The sequence below is a fragment of the Haliaeetus leucocephalus genome, unplaced genomic scaffold (genome assembly GCF_000737465.1).
Source record: "Haliaeetus leucocephalus isolate CR32 unplaced genomic scaffold, Haliaeetus_leucocephalus-4.0 Scaffold76, whole genome shotgun sequence".
NCBI classification, from domain to species: domain Eukaryota; kingdom Metazoa; phylum Chordata; class Aves; order Accipitriformes; family Accipitridae; genus Haliaeetus; species Haliaeetus leucocephalus.
Genome location: NW_010972512.1, coordinates 1,616,450 through 1,640,128, shown reverse-complemented (window position 1 = coordinate 1,640,128; position 23,679 = coordinate 1,616,450). Strand labels below are relative to the sequence as shown.

The window sequence follows — 23,679 nt, the reverse complement described above, 5'->3', positions numbered from 1 at the left end:
AATGGGAAAATTAATTAAAGAAGGGAGAAATATGTAATGGATTTTTCATTATAATTATCAGCATTATGTTTAGGCACCTATTTGAAGTATTAGAAAAAGTGGAGTTATAAAAATGTCCTGCCTTAACTTGCTTCATTGGAAATTCAGCCTGGGATAAAGACTAGATGCCTGAGGCATTGACCAATACTTGGCTTGTGCTATATTTGGGCACCTTGGTCTGTAATGTGATTTTTACCATATTCTTTCTGATCAGAACACTGTTTAGATTACAGAGGGATCCTCAGGACAAATGAGAACTTTTTTGCATCAATTCCATATTACTTTTTTTAGAAAATATTAACTGCATCCTCATTGCAATATTTCCCCAAGTTCATTCTTTGGTTGAAACTTTTCCTTCTGGTAAGGAAATGGGTGGTAGGAAGGTGGGATGATGGTGGAAGCCGGCATGGGGGGGAAAGGGTGCTGGAGAAATGAGGTCATGGTATTTCCTTCCCCATTGTGAACTGTGTGTATCATTGATACAGTGAGTGCTGCTATACTGTCTGACTACAGCTGTTCAGGAGATGATAGCTGAGTGTACTCAGCCTGTACTACACTCAATATTTGCACTGAGAGGAATCCATTTATCTTCTTCCCCGCATCTTCTATCTCACCTCACTTCTTTTAGTGATAAAAATCCATCTAGCAATATGGTAGGTATCAGAAAAAGTGAGGAAAATTCTTCTATCAGTCAGTGAAAACTAGAATCTTAGGCTGTTGCATGAAAATGTCACCCCTGTGCAGTCAGACCAGCAAACAATAGTAGGAATTCTTGGGAAAGATTAAACGAAAAAGCATCTCCATACTGCTCAGAAAGTCCACGATACATTTGCAATGATGAAGTTCTGTTTCTGCCCATCTTGAGGTATGTAACAATGGTGGTGGTGGGAATAAGAGGTAGGGAGCAGGTTCTTTGGTGTTCACTCTTGGATACTGTAGGAGGCAGATTGGAATAATGTCCCAGGTGTTTGCTTCCAGGCCTATGTGCCGGGAAGGCAAAACATCTGGAGAAGCTGTACCTTGATTAGGAAATGGTTAAATTCGTTTGCTTTTTCCACTTTCTTGAACTTTCTTATTACATAGACAAAATTGCGGAGGGGATAGTTGCGTGAAGATTTTGATTATTTGTTCTTACAGCAATTAAAAAAACCAACAAACCTACAGTTTCTCATACTGTTTTGCTGTATTCCTATGCAATGGGCTTTCTATCATGGTTATACTGTACCTTACATGTGCTGCCCAGCAGTGTACCAGGGAGTGGGATTTGGGGAAAACTTCCAATTAGAGGCTCTGCACTTAGGAGATAGTATAAGCCGGACAGGTAGAAATTGCAGTACAGAGATATTGCATCAATTAAGTCTGAACTGAGCTGAAGACCTCATCTCAAGTTCCCAGCTTGTACAAGGAAATAATACTATTAAACATTTATAAAAAACCTGGGAGAGCTATCTGTATATCACCACAAAGAAAGCATAGGAAGTTGTAGTTGAAATAATGGTGTATTAAATTTATATTTTACTTGATGTGTACAAAGTCTTTGGCAAAGTACATCCCTCACCACTTTTTCCATCTGTTTCTTCATAGTGTTTTGTCTGTGTATATTCTTTCCTTAGTCTAATACCGCATAATGGTTCTGGGTCTAACAGTATTTTTGTACATAAGATACTGAAAATGTGTTAAGTAAGGATATGAAAAGTGTGCATCCTGACTTATTTAACTTTCACTTGCCCTCCTCCTAAGAGGATGATTAAATTATATTACAAGGCTGTATGTTATTGTCTTTAAAAAAAATATTGATAACTTGCTCATTCTTGTAGAATCTTTGGCTGAATGAACATAAAAACATCCATTTAAACTGTCTATTTCTGTGAGTTACAAAACATAGTAATGAAGTTTTTTGTCATCAGCCAATTGCCTGCTTTGATGAAAAACAGTTAGTTGGGAACTGTTTACATCCTTCTGTGTTTCCTTTGAGACTTTCTTGGAGCAAGAAAGCACTGTCATAATCCTGAAGCAGAAATCCATCTGTTTCTTGCCAATGAGGAAGCAAAATTGTGAGTTGGCTTCAACAGAAGTCCCTTTCTCAGAACTGAACAATAAGGTATACTTATGCTTGGTATACCGAGGATCGAAAGGCTTAATACAGCACTTCCTTGCCTTGTGAGTAGGACACTGTGATTGGGATACATGCAAATTGACTTTCTTTGGAGTATGCACTTGGATCTCTTATCCAGTAATTTTTGTTTGGCTTCAGCTATACCGTGCTTTTTAAGGTTACCAGCTTAATTAGGAGTTCAATCATTTCAAGAGGAGGACTGACCCTCCAAGAACAGAACTGCTAAAAGGAGTAATTCTACTGCAATGTCAATGCAGAATTTGTGGTCTGATGTAGGCTCCTGAACATTTGTCCAAAGTGATCCCAAGAGTTGTCCTGTCAAAGACAACCTTTCAGAGCTGTCCTGAAGAAAAGGAGGGAGATGCATTCCAAATTCAGTATCCTGTGTCTTCTTTGAAGGCATCCTTTTCTTGAGACAGATTTCCTGTGTCAATTCACAAGAGCATATATTTCTGATTCAGAAAGATTTGAAATGGCATCCACTGAGTAACTGCTGTTTGGTGGCTTCCCCCAGTGATTTGAAAACTCTTCAAGAGTGATGTTTGGGTATGCCTACGTTTTCATTCAAACTAAAGGTTGTGTTCTTATGTAGTTGCGAATTCCAGGGTGATTTTTTTTTTTTTTTTTTTTTTAAGATCTTTGAATGCTTCTACTGGTTTGCATATCATGAGGGGAAGTCCTGAAAACTTTAAAATACAACACTTTCCAACTGTTGAGATGCAATTGAGAAGAACTCAGGACATGGCACTGGCAGATGACTGTTTGAGTTAGTCATATGCTTTCTGAGGGTTGAAGGCTTTAATTTACTTTTTGCATTTTTATTTGTGCTTGAGGAGCATGTAACTCCAAGAAAAAGATCAAATATTATCAATTTCTACTGTTCTGTTTCTTTTGTGGAAGTGCCATTAGAAAAGTGTAGGAGGAATAGACAGAGAAAATCAGTTTTTATGTATGCATAGTGCTGAAGATACTGGAGAAAGTGGAAGTGCCCTTATAGTTGCCTACATGAGGTAGGGAGCTTAAAGGAGGGAGCTCTGGGTAAATCGTGATGTGGATAGAAAACATCTTTGTTAAGCCTTCTTTGTACCTAGCCAAGAGCTGTGAGTGACATCTTAATGTACTAGCCTTCATAAAGTACTGTGTTGCTAGCAAAGTAGAAATAACATCACAGAAATGTTTTTCCACATACGTAGGACGTTTTATCCCCAAACACCTCCTGTTAAGCCTACAGCAACATCGAACTACGGCAGTTTTGGCAAGCAAGTGACAGAGACTGTAGGTACCACACATCAGTGCTGAGATGTGTTGCTGGAGCACAAGCAGCTGGAAACACTTCTCCCAAATGCATCATGGACTAATTACTTTTTCTGTCCCATCTCCCGGGCTTCCCAGCAGTACTTGTATGTTCAGAGTTCTGAAAAAGAATAAACAGTATGAAAGTTCTCTAAATTCAGAAAATGCAATTTATCTTCCCTATCATCAACTAATAAAGGCTTAATATTTGAGGATGTTTGAGGCGTCCCCATGTTGTCTACTAACCCAATTCTTGCATTGTAGACCTTGAAATATCCCCTGTGTTCCTGGATTTCTTCTGTTACTTCCTTTTTATAAATGTTCACTCTTTAGAAAATGACAATAAACATTTGCTCTGATGCATCACGTATTGTAAAACTCTTTCAGGCTCAGTGGGTAGAATGAAAGATATCAAATCTAGGGAGAAGATATCTAAAGGACAGATGTTTTACCTGCTCAAATGTACAGTGCTTAGTATTTTAATCCCTTGGTCCTTGTTGGATAGACAAGTTGGTAATATCTCCCTTTCATAGATGGGGAAAATATGATGAGGTAAATAAGTATATCCTCTTAAGTTGTGCATATATAAATAACTCAAAGACAAAAGATTTCATTTAGGCCAAACTACTAGAAAAAGTTAGAAATGTTCAGGGTTTTTTTCTGTGGATGAGGACATTCATAACTACATCAGACAACATTAAAAATTTATAGTGTAAATATGCTTCAGGCACAAATCAATAACTGGCAAAGGACCTAGTAAAGCACTTTCTCTGTGAAGGGATTATTCTGAAATTGTGCATGACTACATTTCAGGCACTTTTCTTTTGTACCTTCTGGTATCAGTCAGTCACTGTTGGAAAATAGGAAACTCATCATATCTGGTCTATTGATTGCCCACAGCCGCAGGTACTTAGTGCAAACCTCTTCTTACCCAGTACATTGTGATACCTTCTGAAAACCTTCAATTTTCCTGGTATACTAGTTTGTAATAAAGGTGTATGCTGTATGTCATGCTCTGCGCTGATCCCCAGGCAGCTGTAGGAGAGGAGGATATCGCTAGGTCCAGGTGACTTATGGCAGTTGTTAGCTTAGAGCTTGCGCTATGGTCATCAATCACACAGAAAATCTGTGGTGTGAGGTTAACATTCATCACCAGTTTACTAAAATGTTGCTTAATACCCTAAATTAACCATGTCTCCAAGGCAAATGACTTTATATTGTGGATAGTAGAATATTCCAGCTGCTGGTAATGCTTTGTACTTGCATGAAGCTTTTGCATTCATAGATTTCCAAAACTGTCATAACATAATGACTCTAGATAGTCCCCTTGGGAGCTTTTGTCAAGAAAACTGCAGCTTTTTTCCCCCCACAATCTAGAAATCTAGTGGAAATTAAAAAAAAAAAAAACCCACCCAAAAAACTAAACAGTTCTCTACCACTGGAAGTTCCCTGAATTTCCTGCTTAGGTCTCAAGGAAATACAATTCTGGTACAAGGTTCATCAAGCAGTATTTTAAGCTGTTTATCAGTACCTGATGTTGGACTTTCTTATAATTCCTGGGGAGAATATGAGCTCCATGGCTGTTGATCTGCTGATGTAACTGCCCATGGTAGTCTGCCTGGGGAGGGAAGACCTGGTTTTCAGTCCAGGCTGTGGGTGGAACAGCCTCCAGTTGATGAGCAGAAAGGCACATGAGCGTGCATTTTGTGGAAGGATGATTTTTTTGGGTAGTGTCTCTCTGGAAGGTAGAGGAGGATTTCTGATGCTGTTTGGAGAACCATTGTCACAGCACTTTTTGAGGCCCATCATTGGATGCTTTGGTTTCTTGTATAAAAAGACTTGGGTAGGGTGGTTTGAAAAATGTTCAGTTTTGAATTTGTGGTTTGTATTCAGAGGGAGAGCCTCTTTAGTTCCATCACCAGTTGCCAGCAAAATGTGTAGGATTGATAAGGATTGTCTCCATGAAGGCTTCATTTGGTTTTTCTTGAGGATAGTTTTCAGGTAGCTGTTCTTATCCTAGACGAGATTTAACAGAAGCAGTCTGGGAAGCTTGCCTACACCAGCAGAAAGAAGTCAGCTTTTGGATGCAGCTCTCTGAAGTTGTAACCATAGTCTTGGGATAACTTTCAGAAGTTCTGTTTTCTCAGTCCTTGTTCCTTTGCCTGACAACTCCTTTCTTTGTTTCTAAGATAGCTTGACTTCTATTTGCAGGAAAAGGGAAGAGGGGAATTCTTTAGGAGTCTAGAGAGCTTTGGCGAGGAACTGTCAGACTGTCAAATGGAAAACTGTTGCTTAAGACTGTCCCTCTGATCAAAGCAAGCTTTACGCTTGCAGGAAACTTTTACTTCGTTGTTTCTGTGTGTGTCCGTCGTGTCCCTGTAAAAAGGATTTTTATGTTTGTCCAGTTCCTTAGTGACACACTCTTCAATTTTATTCCATATTTGGTGCTTCCTGTTTCTATGAAGATACTGACTTTAGCTTTACAATTATTTTCCTAGACTGTGCCTTGAGGCTGCTGCATAGAAAATGTTAAGCTAATCTGTTTGTCTAGAATATCATCATGCTGTTGGTTTGTCTGGAAAACACTGTCGTGGCTTTATGCAGACCATTGGTACGAGCATGGATGTTGAAGAGCATGGGCCCAGCTTTGAGCAGGAGGTTGGACTAGAGGCTCCAGAAGTTCACGCTAAATTAATTTAGCTTATGCAATAAAGAGGAAGCTTGAACCTCAGAATGTTTCTTTTACTTGTGCATCAGTTTTGAGTTGAGCTCTTGGCCTTTTTAACTTTTAAAGAAAATCTCCTGTGTCACTCAGTCTTCAAAAGTGAGGACTATCAACAAAAAACAAATCTTCCTTCAAACTCTTTGAATTGGTTCAGCTGTTGAGGAAGTATGATAGAGAAGGTGCATTGCTGTATCTGTTATTGTCCAGTTGGTGAATATTATCATGGAGAAGAAACACAAGCTGGTATGTCAGATCTTCCTCTGCAGGGGCGGCGGGGTGGGGGAAAGAAGAGTTGTGGAAGGAACAATGCATGAATGTGCATTGAAGTGAATGGGAATGAAGAATTTGTCCTTATAAATAGTAGATTGTCTTCTCTTAGCCTTTTTTGAAAAGCTGTGCACATAGTCATTTGATGCCCGCAATTGTTTTTAGGGGATATTTTCCTGTTGGAAAAGAATTTTGTGGTAGCTGCTCAGTGAAAGGAAAACTTCCTTCTTGTTTACTAAGTGCTAAAGTTTTTACAGCTATACTTGACTCCTAAGTAAAATAGTCCTTATTTTCTTCTTATTCTAACTTTTTTCTTTTCTTTTTAAAGAAACGATTGAAAGCAGCAGAAGCGGAAAGCAAGCTAAAACAAGTGTATATACCCAACTAGTAAGTATCTTTTGGTATTGTTTTGTTTTCTATTTCGTTGTAGGGCATCTGGTGTAGCAGTTCCCATGGCCTGCCAGTATTATGTATTTGCTTTAATTACGTAATGAGAGACATAGTTGAACAAACACATCAGAGAACTATTAAATTAGGTTACCAATATAACGAACCTTCTGCTAATGCTTGAATAGGCTTGAATTCCTTTGCATTTTAGCTGAGTTAATGCTAACCACCCTGATGCTAACAAAAACAACTAGGAGCCCTGTGGAAGAAAACACACGATAGCTTTAGTAGTTCAAAGCTGGCTAGAACAAAGCAGCAGTCCTCCCAGTATGCTTACGCTGCTGCTTATGAGTGTGTAAAAGACAAAGCTGTTCCCACACACTGACCTTCCACTTCTGGAACACAGGGTGTTTCCTCCATGGGCAGCCGAGAGCTTTCCCTTTGGGGCTTTTCTGGTTAGGATGCTGTGCTGTCATGTTGCTTGTTTCTTTACTCCTGTATAATGTTCTCATCCTGAAGCAACCGTTACTTATCTTCTAATTTTTATTTTTATATGGACTGGGAGTTGGGGACTTGATAGCAGGTCAGCATGGTTGTGAACAAAAGGGTAGCTATTTAACTGCTCAGTAATATATCTGTTTCTCTTAGTTTTTGTTGTCAGTGGATCACCAATGAATGGTTGTTTCCTAATGTCATTTATATAAAAATATTTATATACATATAAAAATATGTTAAAACTACCATATTATATATGGTATATAAAAATAATGTATAGATAAATATATAAAAATTCTTAGTAAAACATGTTTCTTCTATTGCATTTCCTCTGGATAACCCAAGCAACAGTTGTTATAATGTGGAACTTGAATCACCCTTGTCCTTCCTCCTTTCAACTTTTGCTCCCAGATGAATTCCCACGTGTATTATCCCCAATAACTCCTTTACTCTTTTATGCTATCTCCTTTCACATATATTTGAATTTCTACCATGTGTTCTGTTACTTAAGGTAAGACTGAGTTTTATGTATTTAGCTTGCAAGACTTCCCTTACTTCTTGGGAAAATAGAGGATCCTTGATTTCTTTTTTTCTTTGAAATATGTTGATATCTTTCAGGTGAATTTACTAAAAATTAGGTGTAATATTCAGAGTGAAGGCAAATATATTTCTTGTCATGCAATTTCTCAACAATATTGCTTTTTGTGGATGGTGTTACTCTGCAGGGGGACACTGGACATCAAATTAAGCATGAATTCACAATGTGATAAGCTTGTAAAGCAATAGCCAATGTAATTTAGACTGCAGATGCAAAAGAATATTGCAGACAAGAGAGCCTGGTAGTCTTGCTGTTGCTCTTGAATTATAATGTATGTAGGTAGGGCTTTGTATTTGAAAGGCTGTGGTGCTCATTTGATGATGGCAGCTGTCTGGAGTGGTATCTTATCCCTCAACACTGTATCTCAGCAAGATAATACTTGTTGCTATCTAGAGAATATAATCAAATCAGCAACTTACCTCTCTACTTCAGGAAAAAACTTCTGTCTCTCTGCCCATGTAGTTGCTATTCTTGTCTCTGGCTTTGATTTCCAGTCACGGTTGATTTTTGTGAATGTTATACCTTAACTTACATATTGTTTAATTGATAAAATGGGTGTCAAATTTTTCTCCTCCTTAAATATCCACGTCAGGAAAAGTAGCAATCGCATACATGACTTATTTAATCCCACATGAATGCTTCTGCTGTTTTTTTGCTATTAATACCTCCAAATGTGGCAACAATTAAGTATTTCTAAGATTTTTTTATTATTTCTACTCAAGTTGCAGTACAAGGTCTGGCACGTAGGGAATGTATTGCATCTACATTATCTTTTAACCCAGAAGAAGATTATATTCTTGGCTTGTAATAGCAATACATGGTGTAGGGATCTAAATATCAATGTTATTGATTTGTCCTTACCATGTTACTGAGCCCATTCCTGTTTCGAGGCTTGAACCATAATGATCCACTTGTCACCTCGAAGATAAATTACTTGATGTAGGCTGTCACAAGACCTACGCAGAAGTGTATCAGCTGATTGAGTGAAACCTATTCTAACAATAACTGGTGTAAAATTGTTTGCAAAGAGAGACCCTGGAGGATATCAGACTCAAACAATTTTATCTTTTTTTTTCTTTTTTTTTTTTTTTCCCCTCTGGCTGTCTTCCACTGATAGGACTCTTCGTTTGTTCCTGTGATGTTAATAGGAAAATCTAGGGAGCAGGGAGGAAAATATTAAGAAAAACAATAGAAGCGGTCTTCAAAGGTTATTTCTCATGTCACATACATACTACACAGTGAAAAATAACAGCTCTACGTGAAGCTTTAGAGTTGGTATTTTTTAACTTGAGACTGTGCCCCAAATTTATAATGTGGGTAACTGAAGCATGGAGAATCATACAGGTGATTGATGTGAGGTTATCAAGTCCTAAACCAATGTCCTAGATACTGGAAAAACATTTCTGTTCTAGATATTGGACAAACATTTCTGTGCTCCTTCCAAGAACAACCCTGGTTTTGGGACAGACCTCTGTAGGTGATGTGGCTGAACCCAATGTTTGTATGTATGGCTTTGTTATGCATCCCTTAAGTTGAAAAGCACTAATATGCTTTCCTGGTGAAAGGAAAAAGTAAAAAATCAGTTGAGTTCTGCGTTCAGGAAATGCTGGAAAAAAAATCTTTTCGTTGTTTTCTGTAGCAATTTCTCTGTCAGTGGGAGTAGTGTTAAATAAAGCAGCAGCAGAAGCCTGAGTGCACAGAGATTCCATGTTCTCACACACTTCATCCTGTCATCTGCCAGCCTGAATGCAGGGCTTGGAGACCTTTCTTGTTGCAGATGTAGTCTCACAGTCTCTTTCTTCTTCTGGTGTGTACCCAAACATATTCTTCAAGCTGCTGTGGAAGTCATATTCTGGTTTTACTGATCTTATGGGCATCATATGTGCTAGTTACTTGCTTCTTTGTGATGACGATCTGGTTGTGTAGCTGGTGCTTTTTGGGATTAGGACATCTGCAAATCATGAAGGCTGGGACATACAATTTTGTGTGGCTTTTCTCTCTTTTGCTTTGATCTAAGTGATACCAGAAGGGCTAAGAACAGAAAGGGAAGAATGAAGTGCTCTGTACAATCCCCAGTCTCCAAAATGTATTGATGTAAAATGTAAATTTTAAATGTACATCTGTAAATGTAAATTAATACATTCTACTTACAGTATTTTATCTGAGAATTTCAAAGTGCTTTTACAAGCTGCAAATGCTGCCTCGCAAACATTTGTAAAGTAGGGCAATAATATTCTCCCTACCCTGCCTCTTTTTTAAAGTGAATAGGGAAACTGGAGGAATAGGTCAAAGCTTTGAATGACTACAAGGGGCGACTGCTTAACAAGCTGAAGATAATTCCTTTGTCTGTTTCTTGGTTGTCCTCTGCCTGAGGAACAAGACTTTTTTTCCTTCCCCGATCAATTGTGCAGAGGTACATTGCAGCATGGAAAACTTAAAGGTGTAACACTGTTCCTTCTTTTGTAGCTGTGCTAGTTAAAATGGCAATCTTCAGCATTTCGTTGGAGAAAGCTTCTCATTTTCAAAAAGCATTGTTTAGCAGTCATTAGACCTGTTCTTAGAAGTGGGTATTTACAGTAGCCTGGAGAGTTGTGATGAGAGCTCACTTCTCTGTTGTCTGGATAAGGAATCCAGACACTTGCATTAGATTCCTAGAGGTAGATGGCACAAATGTTCCTTACAAAGGGTTTAAAATTGTTTTTATTTCTGAGGCTTTATTTCTTAATTGTTCTATTGCATCTGGCACAATTATGTTTTTTTCAATAACAGGAAACATTCACTGATGGTTTTAAGTTTATAGTTATTTTTAACAACTAACATTTTATCACTGTCCTGTGGGTCAAGTGCTAGCCTGTCATATAGTGAACGGATTTCAGTGTTCTGCTTGGCTCAGGATTATATTCAGGTTGGGTTTTTTTTGGGCAGGGGCCTTGGTCCATGATGGCTGGCTTCCAGTACCTCCTTTCTGCATGTGCTTTATCACCTTAATCTCTTCAGCTGAGACTGATCTCCTGCAGAATACAGCCCAGAAATCTGCACTTCGTGATCCCTGTTCTAGCATAACTGACTGCTTCACTGCAGTTGAAACCCATTTAAAAGATTTCCATTCTTGATGTAAGAACTGGAAATGATAGTTTACTGCACCATCAATATTCTCGCTACCTTATTTGCATCTTTCACTTCAGCTTCATTAATTGCTTAATGATTCATCCAGTTATTCATCTAATTCTCTTGTTAATAGCTGTAGCAGGCTTTGGTAATATCAAACAAGTTTAATTAACATATCAACAATTAAGAGCTTTTTGCTTCTCATATGATGAAAACATTAGCTGCCTAAATTTTATTGTTACTGCCACTGTGAAACTTGACCTTACCTTTGGAGTAGGACGCTTTCTGGTGCTTGTTGCAGCTACATTAATTGCAGTGTTCCAAAATCCTGAAGTGAAGTTATTGCCCCAACTACAGCATGTTACTCCTGGTGATCAGTGTGATTTGGTGATCAGCTTTCACCCATGCATCCCTTTCACTTGTGTTTGAAATACAAGTTTGATAAGGGTTGTAGAGAGGACAACCGGAGTCAGGCCATCACCCTCTTTTCTGCACAGGATCATAGTGCTTTGGATGTGCATGCCAATGCATGCAGTCTTGTTCTCAACTTACTGTTTACAACCAGACACGTCAGGGTTTCCCGGTATGCTGCTCAAAAAAACCCAAAACCTTTTTGTGTGCTTTACTGATGGGTTTCAGACTCCTTTACCACCTTTTTCAGAGGATAAATCAATGTATAGAAGGGAACCAATGTGCCTGATGTTGAACCGTAAGACCTTAGTTTTCTTTACTTCAGTCTTTTTGCTCTGTCTGTTGAGCAACGCTGCTTGTAACAGTGTGCATCTGTGACAACTGTTTGTTTTGCAGCATCTTGGTAATGTTTGCACTAGGAGTTTGCTAGTGACTCACTGGCAAAAGTTCTTTTGCAGCAGGTTACTATAGTGACATCCCAGAGCAAAATGCTGGGTAGCGTGAATGTACCCTCTTTCAACTTTCCCTTTGTTAAATGTGTCTGCAGATCTCCTGCCATCTGTGGTGTCAGAACTTTGTGCCACTCTAATAAGCACTCTGAAACACTTTAATCTTTGTAAGAGCCGGGCAAATTAATAAGCAAAAGGAGATGAAAACCTAATCAAGCTTGTTAATCTAAATGCCTTTATGTTTTTTTTTCTCTTCTCTGCTTCTTTCGGGCTTTGTATGGGCTGCTCAGTGTACTGAAGGAACAAACTATTTACAGTATTTCTGTGCCAGTTAGCCTCCTAAGCTTTCTCTTCTGCAGAAAGGCCCTAAACTTTACAGCGAGGAGCACCATCAGAATGCTATCAGAAGTTTTTCCTGAACTGGGCAAATACTCTCTTACCTCCTTACGCAACATGTGTGTGGTTCTTGTGGGTCATTCACAGCAGAATCTATTTTATCTGTATAGAAATGGAGCTTCACTGAGCTCTGTATCTCAGTGCCTGATCGGACATTTTCAGATGAGGAGAAGGATGACCTTCTGGCTTCTAGGGCAGTGTAAGCTTTCCAGTGGCGTTTGGGTTTGTTCTGGAGCTGGGAGGGACAGTTGTCTTCAGAATTCAGTCGCTCGGAACTCCTTTGCTTTCAGGGGTCATTGCTGAGAACATGAAACTTAATATTGATGTCCCATTAGAAAGAAATTAATTTGGCCATATTCCCACAGTGCTGTTTTTGCAGCACTAGTCAGGGTGAAAAGTACTAAGTATTCTGGGTCACTGAAAACACTGTGACTCCTGTGTCAGCGTGCAACTGATGTGTAAGAAAATGTGTTTTCAGAAAGCCATTTAAAGATACTTCTTCTTGAATGAGTGGATTCCAAATCATGGGTTTATTAGTTGGAAATAAAAGCAATGTGCCCACTCCCTTTGATCTTCAGGTAAGAGAATATGAGGGAAATGTAATCAGCACTACAATTTAGGCTTAGGTTCCAAAGTTGGCACCAAAGGCTGCCTGCTTTTTGTTGCTCCTACAAGCTGAGCTTCTAACAGCACCTGGGAGTCCTTGCATGTTTTATAAGCTCCTTGTGTATTCTTGTCTGAAACTTCTTGTGTGACTTCTCCCATCTTCCTCCATTCCCCAGAAGTCCTGTCCCTGCAATATTGATTCCCTGTCCTTCTTGTTCCCTCCCATGCCAAGATTTTTTTGAATGCCTCATTTTCCCCCTCAGACACCTCTTCCTCTGCGGAGATTTTGTACTATTCCATACTGCTCTCTATGCCAAGGTTTTGTTTGCCCTTCCGTTCTCAGCTCCTGCCAGTAGCTTTTTTTTTTTTTTCCTTTTTCCCCTGAGTCAACATTTTTAAGAGAGTATAGGGATGAGCTGAGGTGATTCAAATGTTGTTATATTAGAATGTATTAGTGACAACCATCAATGCATTTCTTGCTGTATGGATATTAGGCTTTCAGACTTCTTCCATTTAGTAGCAACCTAAATGCTTTCTGTTAGAAGCACGGACCATAGTTTAAGACTCGCCAGAAGGCTCATATTCATGAAAATCTCTGTGTATATGCTATGTCTGAAGATTTTGTTCAATGTGTGTGTTGGGTATGCTTGTTCAAATTGTGGCTACATGATGCAAACCTTTGCAGTAAAACAACATGGAAATATTTGTGACTGCAGTCTAGGGTTATATTTCCCTGAATAAGGCAGGGCTTGCCCTTTCTCTACCTACCTCTCCTGCACTGTCCCCCAGCCGCCTTTTTGGAGATTTAAGTAAAATATCCCTCATGTTGGGGACTGAGAGAGATCTATAGGTGAGATCTTTTTGTCACCTAGATTAGAATGTCTGGGATAGTAAGATACCTACCTGGCCTCACTGGTTTATTGTTCTTAAATGGTTTTGGACTCTTGAAAATGGCATCTAACTATTATTATAGTTATTTTTATTATTGGTGTTACTTAAATATTACTGGAGAGAGGGTGTTCATGGAAGTGAGATTGCTGGTAAGTACAGCTTGTTCTGGAAGCCACACGATGAATGAAATTTAAATCTTCAAATGTTTTGGGCCATACTTTTGAAAGTCAAGTAGGAAATTGCATGCCTCAATTAATGTTTGTCCTCCTCTTTGCTTTGTGTTTTAAGTAACAAGCCAAACCCCAACCAGATCAATGTAAATAATGTCAAACCAGGAGTGGTAAATGGTACTGGAGTGCAGGCACAGAACACAGGAGCAGGACGGGCCTGTGAAAGCTGTTATAGTAAGTGACATGCCAGTATGGCAGTTGTGCATAGAGAGTGTGAGTGCTGTGTTGCAAACAGGAGAGTCAAAGCTGTGTTGTGGTGGGGGGTGTGAGACAAGGCTTTGGAAGGGTGGGGGGACAGAATTTGACAGCAGCATTTAAGCAAAGCTTTTTTTTTCTTTTTTTTCTTTTTTTTTTTAGTTACTGGTGTTACATTTGTAAATAGAATTATGAAGTATTAAAGGGGGAGTTAGTAAATGTCTTACATAATTGGAGGTAGCTATTGAGTAAAGACTTAAATCACCAAGGTGTAAATTTGACAATTTTTTCATAATTTTTTTGGTAGATTTCAAAATATGTGATATCATTGTATTGGTTTGCTGCCTGATATTAATATACTGAGTTCTAATGATTATGCTTCTTTATGGGGAGCCTTTAGAGATACTGGAATGTAGGACTGTATGAGAAGTCAAGTCACAGATTTTGTACATTCTTTAGTCATAAAATTAATGTATGGGGAGTTCTTGAAGACAATCTTCCCTCTCTCCCATGCTCTGCAGAAATTGTTGCTACCACTCTTGCAAAATGAGAGCTTTCAGTTTCATTGGCAGGAAATTTTCCCATCCTACTAGTTGTTTTTTTCTGTTCATGTTTTAAAAGGAGTTTATATGTGTAATTAATTCTGCTGAAATCACAAGTATGGTTAACAGTGGTGATGACAGTGAAGCATCATCAGTTTTTTAAGGTCTGTTTGAGCTTTGCACTGTCTTTGTGGGTTTTCTTTTGTGATAGTTTTAAAGCGAATAAGCTCTGAAAAGTGATCCTGTTAAAGGATATATATAATTTCCACCTTTGTTATCTCTAGCCACACAGTCTTACCAGTGGTATTCTTGGGGTCCCCCTAACATGCAGTGTCGCCTCTGTGCATCCTGTTGGACGTACTGGAAGAAATACGGTGGCTTGAAAATGCCAACACGGTTAGATGGGGAGAGACCAGGACCAAACCGCAATAATTTGGTAGGTATCTGCAAAGCAGATTGCTCAGTGCTCTTGTCTGGAAAGCTAGGTGCTGTGACATCTCACTAGTTCTTCACTGTTCTTAAATATTTAACAACAAAAAGAATGCCTTCAGCCTCCATTGTTGTCCTTGGGTTTGGTATTTCATGTCTTGCAAAAGTTGGCACGTTAACTTTGGCTATAAGTAATATGTTGCCAAGTACTGCCCTGAGAGAAAAAAACATCATTTGTTTAGCAAACGAGCCATCAAATGCATGGGTTAACTTAATGAAGATGGAAAAAACTGAAATGCTAGCCAGTGTTTCTGTTATTCAGTTTCCATGATTTTTGCTGTAGGGGGAAGAGGACTTTTTATTCCATAAAGGAATTCATTATTTCCTGAAACCTGTTCCCTTTCCCAAAGCACATTCAGAATTAGATACCCCAAATAGCTAGTGGCTTTTTAGAGATTCCTTATCGTGTTTTTCTATGTTATCCTTTTTTTTTTTTTTAATTAATCCTTCTTCCTTTTGGATAGGTTTGAGTAAGCATTGTATAAGCTGCTTCTGTTTAATTTTTCCCCTTTTATTTAAAAACCAAAATTCTCAGAATTTTTCTGAATTTGGTGGAAGTTTGATCTGGAAGCATCATACATTGAGCTGATTGGAAAAAGTAGCTGCATCACATGGACAGAAGGATAGTGCACGTTGAACTTTGGTCTTAGATGACTATTTCTTTCCTCTCTCCTAGTCCTTGCTATCATACCCTTTCTATTCTGTTTCTTTCATTTAACCTCTGTCCTTTCCAGGTGTCTGTTTGCCCTCTGAAGCTACCTAATTGCTGAGATAACTGCCAGGTTTTATCAGCCTTATACCTCTTTTTTTGTTAATTAAAAAGTATGTAAATAGTTAGAGAGGGGAAAGCCTTGTTCTCCCCAAACTTGCATTATTTTATTGGTTGACTTAGTTGTTTTTAATGAAGAAGATACTGCTTTGGCTCTGTAGTCAATAAATGTCTTTCAGTAGTATTCTTTATTACATGCAGTGAATATTTGACAACTCTGTAAATGCATTCATTGAGTTCTGAGTAAGAATTAAAACAAATTCCTGCAACTTTGAGACAAAAACATTCTTTTGCATACTGTAAGTTTACTTTGGGAAATGAGTTTGTGATGTATATTTTAGCCATACAGCTACTTTCTGATTTTCCTCTCCCTCTTACAAATGATTTGTTATCAGGAGTTTGCATTGTATATCCAGAGGAACTATAAGCACCCAAAGGTGGGGAGTCTTTATTGACTCTATAAGCACTAAATCATGTGATAGCATCAGGTAACTTCTTCAGGTCTGCCTTTTGGATGCCTCCTTTAAAACTTGGAACAGCACAGAAATAAATACTTCTCTGTGAAAACAAAATGTTTACCTTTGTTTTATCCTTTGACATTTTGGATGAAAATTCCAAATATTGATGGGTAAGATTTGGGAAATGGGGAATAGCTGGGCTGAAAATATTTTCATCTGTAATACTGTTTCTGTTCTTAGGCCTGTGAATCAGTAGTTGAAAGTGATTTTTATATGGTATTATTTCTCTTCTTTAAAACCATACTTTCTAATAATAATTTTTTAGAAACCGTATTTATTTTTCTTTCTTTTTAGAGTCCTCATGGTGTGCCAGTACGAAACAGCGGGAGTCCCAAGTTTGCTATGAAGACACGACAAGCTTTCTATCTCCATACAACAAAACTGACAAGAATTGCCAGACGTTTATGTCGAGATATCTTGCGCCCTTGGCATGCTGCAAGACATCCCTATCTGCCTATTAACAGCGCAGCAATCAAAGCAGAATGTGAGTGGTGATGCAGCTGGGACCTGCTCTGGGACCTTCTTGCAAAGAAACCCTTTCGGATTCCTTTCCTATAAAGTTTGAGTTGCAACTTCTTGAGATGGTCTTTTGCATGTAGCTCCTGGTTTCCCAAATCTAGCTATACTTGCAGAGCATTCTAACTGATTCTAGGCTAGACAAATAACTTTGAAAATTCATGAGTTGTTTGTTCTAAATTATTCATGTTTGCTATTACATTTAGCATTCTCCTGCATTTGTGTCCTGTTGCCAAGACATGCTTGCAACCTGTAAAATTTCTTTTAATTGGAAAGCTCTTTCAGGACACTTCAGTTATTCACTTAGTTTTGCTATATCTGAATGTCTTTACCCTCTAATTATTTTTCTTTGTTTTACAGGCACAGCACGTTTACCTGAGGCATCAGAAAACCCATTGCTATTAAAGCAAGTGGTTCGAAAGCCTTTAGAAGCAGTACTCCGGTATTTAGGTATTAAAACCAAACAACACCAAACACAAAAAACCCCAACCAAACAAAAAACCCTACTAGCTAATTCTGCTAACCATTTCTTTTCCCATTTGGTTCTGGATTTAGATGCTGTTTCTGGGTTAAAAAAGAAAACGTGAAAACCTCCCCATGAACTTGTCCTTTTTACTACTTAATTTGGCAGACCTAGTGGCTCAGCAGTCCACTCTGGGCTCATGGAGCTGTATCAGAAATTTCAAGTGAAGGGCGGAATGTGTTTGCTGTGGCTTCTGATGTATGTGGGGATAAATTACCATCTGCTAATGGAGGCATAAACATAATGTTTTGGGAACAATTGGTCAGTCCACTGTTCCAATTTTTGGGCTGTCTGGAGACAGTTCCTACAGTCGGGTCCTCCAAGAATCCTCTTGGGTTTAGGATAGCACTGTGTCCCACAGCTTGTGAATCAGCTGCTGGCTGTTCTGTGCTGGAGCTAGACAAGGGGACAATACTTCCATTCTTTACTTTCTTCTTGGTTTGGGGGGGTGGGGGTGGTTTTTGTTAGTTTGTTTGTTTGTTTGGGGGTTTGTTTTGTTTTGTTTTCTTGAGGACTTGGGCCTCATCAGCTGATCTGTGGGGGCATGCTGGGTAGCTCCGTCCAGGACCTTGGTGTAAGTTTTAGGTGCTGGAAGCATCTAAAGTGATGGTACGTGACATGCCAGCTCTGACTACAAATGGATGAAAAATAATTTTCCCTATTGTTGCTGGAGATACCCTGAAGACATGTCTCAGGTTGTTACAGCAGTCTAACGTGAGTCTAACCACAGAAAGGTAGCTTGGACAGTGGTACTTTGAAGGCTTCCAGATTAACAAGGAAATTGATTGCCTTTTTACTCTGATAAGAAACACTGGAGTTGATTTTATGTCTCTTTGAACATTTTTGTTGGTGAAATATTGTAAGGCTCAAGGCTTATTAAATATTTGCTGCTTCTCTGTTGAGTGTTGTATTTCTGCTGTATACTGATGAGCTACACAGACTGAGAAACCTTTGGATACCTATAGTGCAATGAAAGAAAGCCAATAAAGGGAGAAGTTTTGCTGTTGGATAAAATCTTGCTTAAAATAGTTGTACAGAATGTAGCAATAGATTTTAAGACTTCATTAGTGCTGTGGCAGGGTCTCCATTTGACTGTTGAGCTGGGAGAAGGGAGTGAAAGAAATAGAGGGAGGCTGAAGGACTGGCGAGAACATGTTCTTGGAGGTGTCGTGCTCAGTGTGCTTTAAGTTATATGTTACTCAGCTGTTGGGGCTGCGAGAGAAGAACTCGGTTGAAGCTCCCATTTGCTGTTGCTTGTAACTTTCTCAAAATCTTTTCCGTTGAACAGCGTGTGCTTGATCTCTGCCTTGGCCACAAGTTTGAATTCAGACTGTGTGTTCTTTATGGTGGTGGTTTGAATCCTCAATTTGTTTGGTCAGTTTAGAAATAGTATTTTTTTTACAAACCTTGCAAAACTGGCAAGGTTGTAATTTCCCCAGAGTTTAGGGTTGTTGCCTGGCTGCCCAAAGATGGCTTTTAATATAGACCACCCCCAAAATGATCCCAAATTGTTGGAGAACAGTGTTTTGGAAATAGATTCAAAATGCTTTTCTTATCAGCTCTTATTTTAGGATAATATTATGACATTGGTGTTAACATCTTCAGTAGAGGCGAATTCCTAAATATACTTAAAATGCTTTATATAAATAGCAATCTCCAGTCAAAATTATTGACTGAGATCGTTTGCATATAAGGGGCATATACTTGGTCACCTTAGAAGTTTGCAGGTTGTTTTCAGATTTATAATTCCAGTATCTTCACTAATTAAAACCACCCCACCTTTCTGTTTTACAACAGAGTCTCATCCATGTCCTCCAAAACCAGATCCTGCAAAGAGCTTGTCCAGTTCTCTCAACAATCTGACTCCTGCTAAGTTTACGCCTGTCATTAATAATGGATCCCCAACTATCCTGGGAAAAAGAAGTTATGAACAACACAATGGAATGGATGGTAAATATTTTTCTGCAGAATGTATATTGTCTATATATGCTTTTTCTTCTGTCCTTTTGGTATACAAGGAGATTATTTAAAACTGTAGTCCTTCATATAAATTCCAAGTTTCTTATTCTCGAGGCAGGTTATTTTTTTCCTTTTTTAAAAGTCATTCGTCCCATTTCTCCTTCTGGGTGAGACACATGATGTGTACAGCCTGGGTGGTGCACGCATGTAAACCTACTGTGCTAGTGGAGCTCTGCCTGGCTTGTCCAACCTTGCAAATGGGATAATGAAGGAGAAATTTCCCTTCAATTTTTAAATGAGTAGTATGAAGAAAACCTTAGTAGCTTTTTTCAGTGATGTTTCCTTTTTCTTTTGAGGTTTACAGCTTTTTAACCTGTAGGTAGTAGCAGTGCAGTTCCCAGGTGGCTTTGTAACGTGTGGATCACCTGGCTTTCAGTAAAGCTGCCAGAGGCTGCATGCCATCAAGAAAGGCAGGCTGCTGCTTAGCTGAGGGAAGCAGACATGCCAGATCTGGTGTGGCATAAACCTCCTCCTGCCTTGTACAGAACCAGAGCATTTGCTTTTGCTGGCCCTGTCACTGAGCACCTCTGTGCAATGGAGTTTGGACTTCATCTCCTCAAGAATAAAAGGCATGGGGAAGGTGTTTGAAGTGGGAGTTAGATGCAGGATGTTCCTGGCATAGACTCCAGGGCTCTGTTCTGAAGAGTTGCTCTTGCCTGAGAGTGTCGGGGAAGAGAAAGTGCAGTCTTTTTTTCACATGAGGATAAAAGGGTCTGTTCAAATGGTCTTATCGGGAGTGAGAACATGGAGGGTAGCTCTCCTTAACAGGGGAAAGGAGCAGTTGGTTTAATGGTGACTCTGAGCAGGGAGGGAGATATGGAGAATCTTTCTCATTTTTTACCTTTGATTTCAACTTTCTATGTGGCTTATCTGAAATATAATTACAAAAATTTGATACCTTATTGTTTGTGTTTTAACATTAAGAACATTTTAAACTGCTGCTGTTCAGGTTGCTGATGTGATGTTTTTCTCTTTTCTGTTCACTTGTGCTCTATCAGGCAACATGAAGAAGCGCCTGTTGATGCCTAGCAGGGGTAAGACCTTGAAGCTGCGCTCAGCTTATGCTAGGAGAGTGATTTTTAGTTTCATCTGCTGGCTTGTCTGTGCTTTGTGGCTAATGAGTCTGTGTGCACCTTTTGTGTTGATGTCTAAGTGTTCCTTGGGTAACCATTTCCACCCATGGTTATGCTGCTCACCTTCCAGGCTTTTCACATGCAGATGACAAGTCGTACGACCGTGCTGAAGACATGAAGTGCTATGTTCAGAATTCATTACTAATTCCTCGAGTTGACAGAACAGTTTTCTAGCAGTTTTGTGAAACTGCTGAAAGCTGTGATGGTTGGTTTGAAACTAGGTGTTGTTTCACTGTTCGACTTTTAAAAAATCAGTTTCATGCGTCCAGAACTACTTGAAATTCACTTTGACCAAAAGAAATACAAGACTATTCACATCGAGTCCCAAGTTCAAGTCTCTATATTTTTCATTGTGAGTGGACAGTCCACTGGTGAGAGACTGTCTGTGCGTTCTCTACTTGCAGTAGAAATGGTTTGCAAAATTTCCACAGGTTAAAAATTAATCTGTTCTGACTACTGAATAGACCTCAGAAGCTTTAGTTTGTGATAATGCAAGAAATGTACATGTCACTTAACCAAATTCAATAGAACAGACCAATTTTGAATAGTTAAGTTATCTAAATGTCATCATGAGACAGGCAAACACAAAAACTTCAGCTTACGTGTTACCATGAAATGGCCGCCACTGCATGCCCTGATGTTAAGCTTTGTGTTTAATGGCTGAGACAGTGGATGACTGTTATCAATATTTACATGCATGCATATATAAGTGCATGTGGAGAATACAGTAAGAATGAGGACAATGATCATTCTACTGTCTTGCTGTCTTTGGGAATTTATACCTTGATATTGTGTTGCTGAGTTTTTAATGTGCTTTTTAACTTTTGTGTTTTGGGAAGAATAACAAAACCCTGCTGCCTTGGTCAGTTTGGCTTCCTTGGAAGCTTTGTCCAGTAATGAGGGATGTAGATGCAGAGTAGCTCACAGCTCCTAGTGACTACCTGCTTATGGGCATGCCTGCTGCTCCCTGCTAAATGTCCTCATCAGCAAGGGGACTGCGAGCCACTCAACAGATGACACACTTCTGAAGCTTTGAGATGTTGTGACCCAAAGGAGGGAAGTAGAAGAACTGATCCTTCCCTCAGGAAGGCACTCTCTGTGTAGAGCACTGGATTTGATAACCTGAAACCATTTACTTACTGGAAATGGAGGATTCTTGTTTTAGTGTTTTAAAATGTCTGCCTGCTGGTACACATATTTGGTTAGATACATTTCAGTCATAACTGTTGCTGGAGCAGTTGGCAAAAAGAAGATTTGGGTGAAGTACCTGTTCAGGCTCCTCAGAACACAGGTTTCTCTGATGCATATGTGCATAGTTGTGCAGGGGCTGGCTCTCACTGAGTGCCTGCTGCTTTATCTGCTCAGTCTGTTCTCAGCCAGCCACTGAAATACTTGGAGTAGTATTTGTTCCTGTAACTGCTAGGTAACAGAGTACAATTCAGTCCCAGAATCTGTTAACCTGCTGGGGTAGTGAGTGTTAACTGGATATTTTTGTGAGCTGTTCAGCTTAAAATTGTTGGTTGAGATTTATTTGTGAATGGAAAACATTTGCCACACTGCAATTTTGACATCTGGAATATTTTCTGACCCTGGGTTGCTGGAAGCTTTGCCGAGACAGAGAGGGAAGGGAACCACCTGCAAGGAAACAAGGTTTAAAGAAGTTGGATCAAGATCTGCTGGGCACAGGGAAACAGATGGTGGAAGTTTGGTGGATCTATTTCTGGCCTGGAGACAGTTTGTGTGCCAGTGCCAATTAGCATTGGTTCCCAGTTGCCTCGCATGTGAGCTGGTAAGCTTTGCTGCCTCTGGGCATGGCTAATGCCGGTTTCCTGTGCTGTGCCAGAACTGGGAATGTGGTGCTGAGACTACTCCTTGGGTTTGGATGGAGTCATACAGGCTTACTGGTTTGGGGGGGCTGCTGGTGGGAAGGGAGAGGAGGTCGTCAGCGGAGAGGAAGAGCACAAGTTGGAACTGTTGTGAAGAAGAGGTGAATGGCAGCAAGAGTGATGAAGCCTTGTGACCAGAATTCAGGAGCCAATGATTTAGTATAAAAGGACTGAAATAAACCCATCTATCCAGAATGACTGATTTTTGGATTATAGCTGGCCTAAAATAGAAGGAAAAATTAATGAGAGTAAGACTGAATTGTTATAATCAGTCAGATTCTTCATTTACATAGCTTCTATAGATACTATGGGAAATTGTGGGGGTTCTTTGTTGGTTTTATGTTTTTCCTCTCCCCTTAGTGATACATGGTGGCATACTGGCTGCTTTAGGTCATAGTAGGAGTGTACTGCAAAGAAAAGCTGGTGTTAAGACGGCTGCTGAAAATGCTCTTTCTGCACAAATTTAGGTGCAGGAAGACACTTTGTCCACCTAACGTCTCCTTGAAATAGTTTTGAAGGAGATGTTAACCTACTGCAAAGTTGTATTAATTAGCCAGGGTTTTTTCTGCTTCCTGCTGATGTGCTGTGTTCGTGGCACCTGGAAGATACCTTATGGTTTGGACAAGTCACCATGTCAAAGTCTCTTGACATATGACAGTGGACAGCTATTATGGTGGGCTTTAGCTGAAGTCTCTTTGCTGGTGATAAAAGCCTTTTGGTGCTGGGCTATTACTTTCAAACTCATGGGAGAAGTGTGTATACTGTAAATTATGGCTGGTTGCTGAACTGATTGCATGTGATGAGTTTGTAAGGCTTTCCTCATGGCCAGATCATAAAGGAATATAAAATCAAGAGATTGCTTTGCAGGGAATGAGCCAAGTAGCAGCTTGTATTTTTGCTTAATGTAAAGCATTAACATCCATGTTTATATGTCTGTAGTGGTGTGGTCAGGTTTGTAAGGCATTTAAATTCCCATGGCACCTGCTGCCTTTATTTAGAATTCAGCTGTTTAACATTGCTGAAAATTGAACTGTTAATGTAGGATTTTGGGTGTTCCTTTAGGCAATGCTGCTGGAAG

At 39.3% G+C, this 23,679-nt stretch overlaps 1 protein-coding gene across 1 annotated transcript in view; it reads left to right on the top strand.

The window, feature by feature from the left end:
- Positions 1-23,679, top strand: part of MTA1 (metastasis associated 1) — a 67,167-nt gene that overhangs the window by 27,184 nt on the left and 16,304 nt on the right. The window contains exons 11-17 of the mRNA XM_010582061.1: positions 6,769-6,827; positions 14,070-14,185; positions 15,033-15,184; positions 16,819-17,008; positions 17,401-17,490; positions 19,361-19,513; positions 20,581-20,616. Coding sequence (XP_010580363.1) covers positions 6,769-6,827; positions 14,070-14,185; positions 15,033-15,184; positions 16,819-17,008; positions 17,401-17,490; positions 19,361-19,513; positions 20,581-20,616 — 796 coding nt within the window. The remainder of the gene's footprint in view (positions 1-6,768; positions 6,828-14,069; positions 14,186-15,032; positions 15,185-16,818; positions 17,009-17,400; positions 17,491-19,360; positions 19,514-20,580; positions 20,617-23,679) is intronic.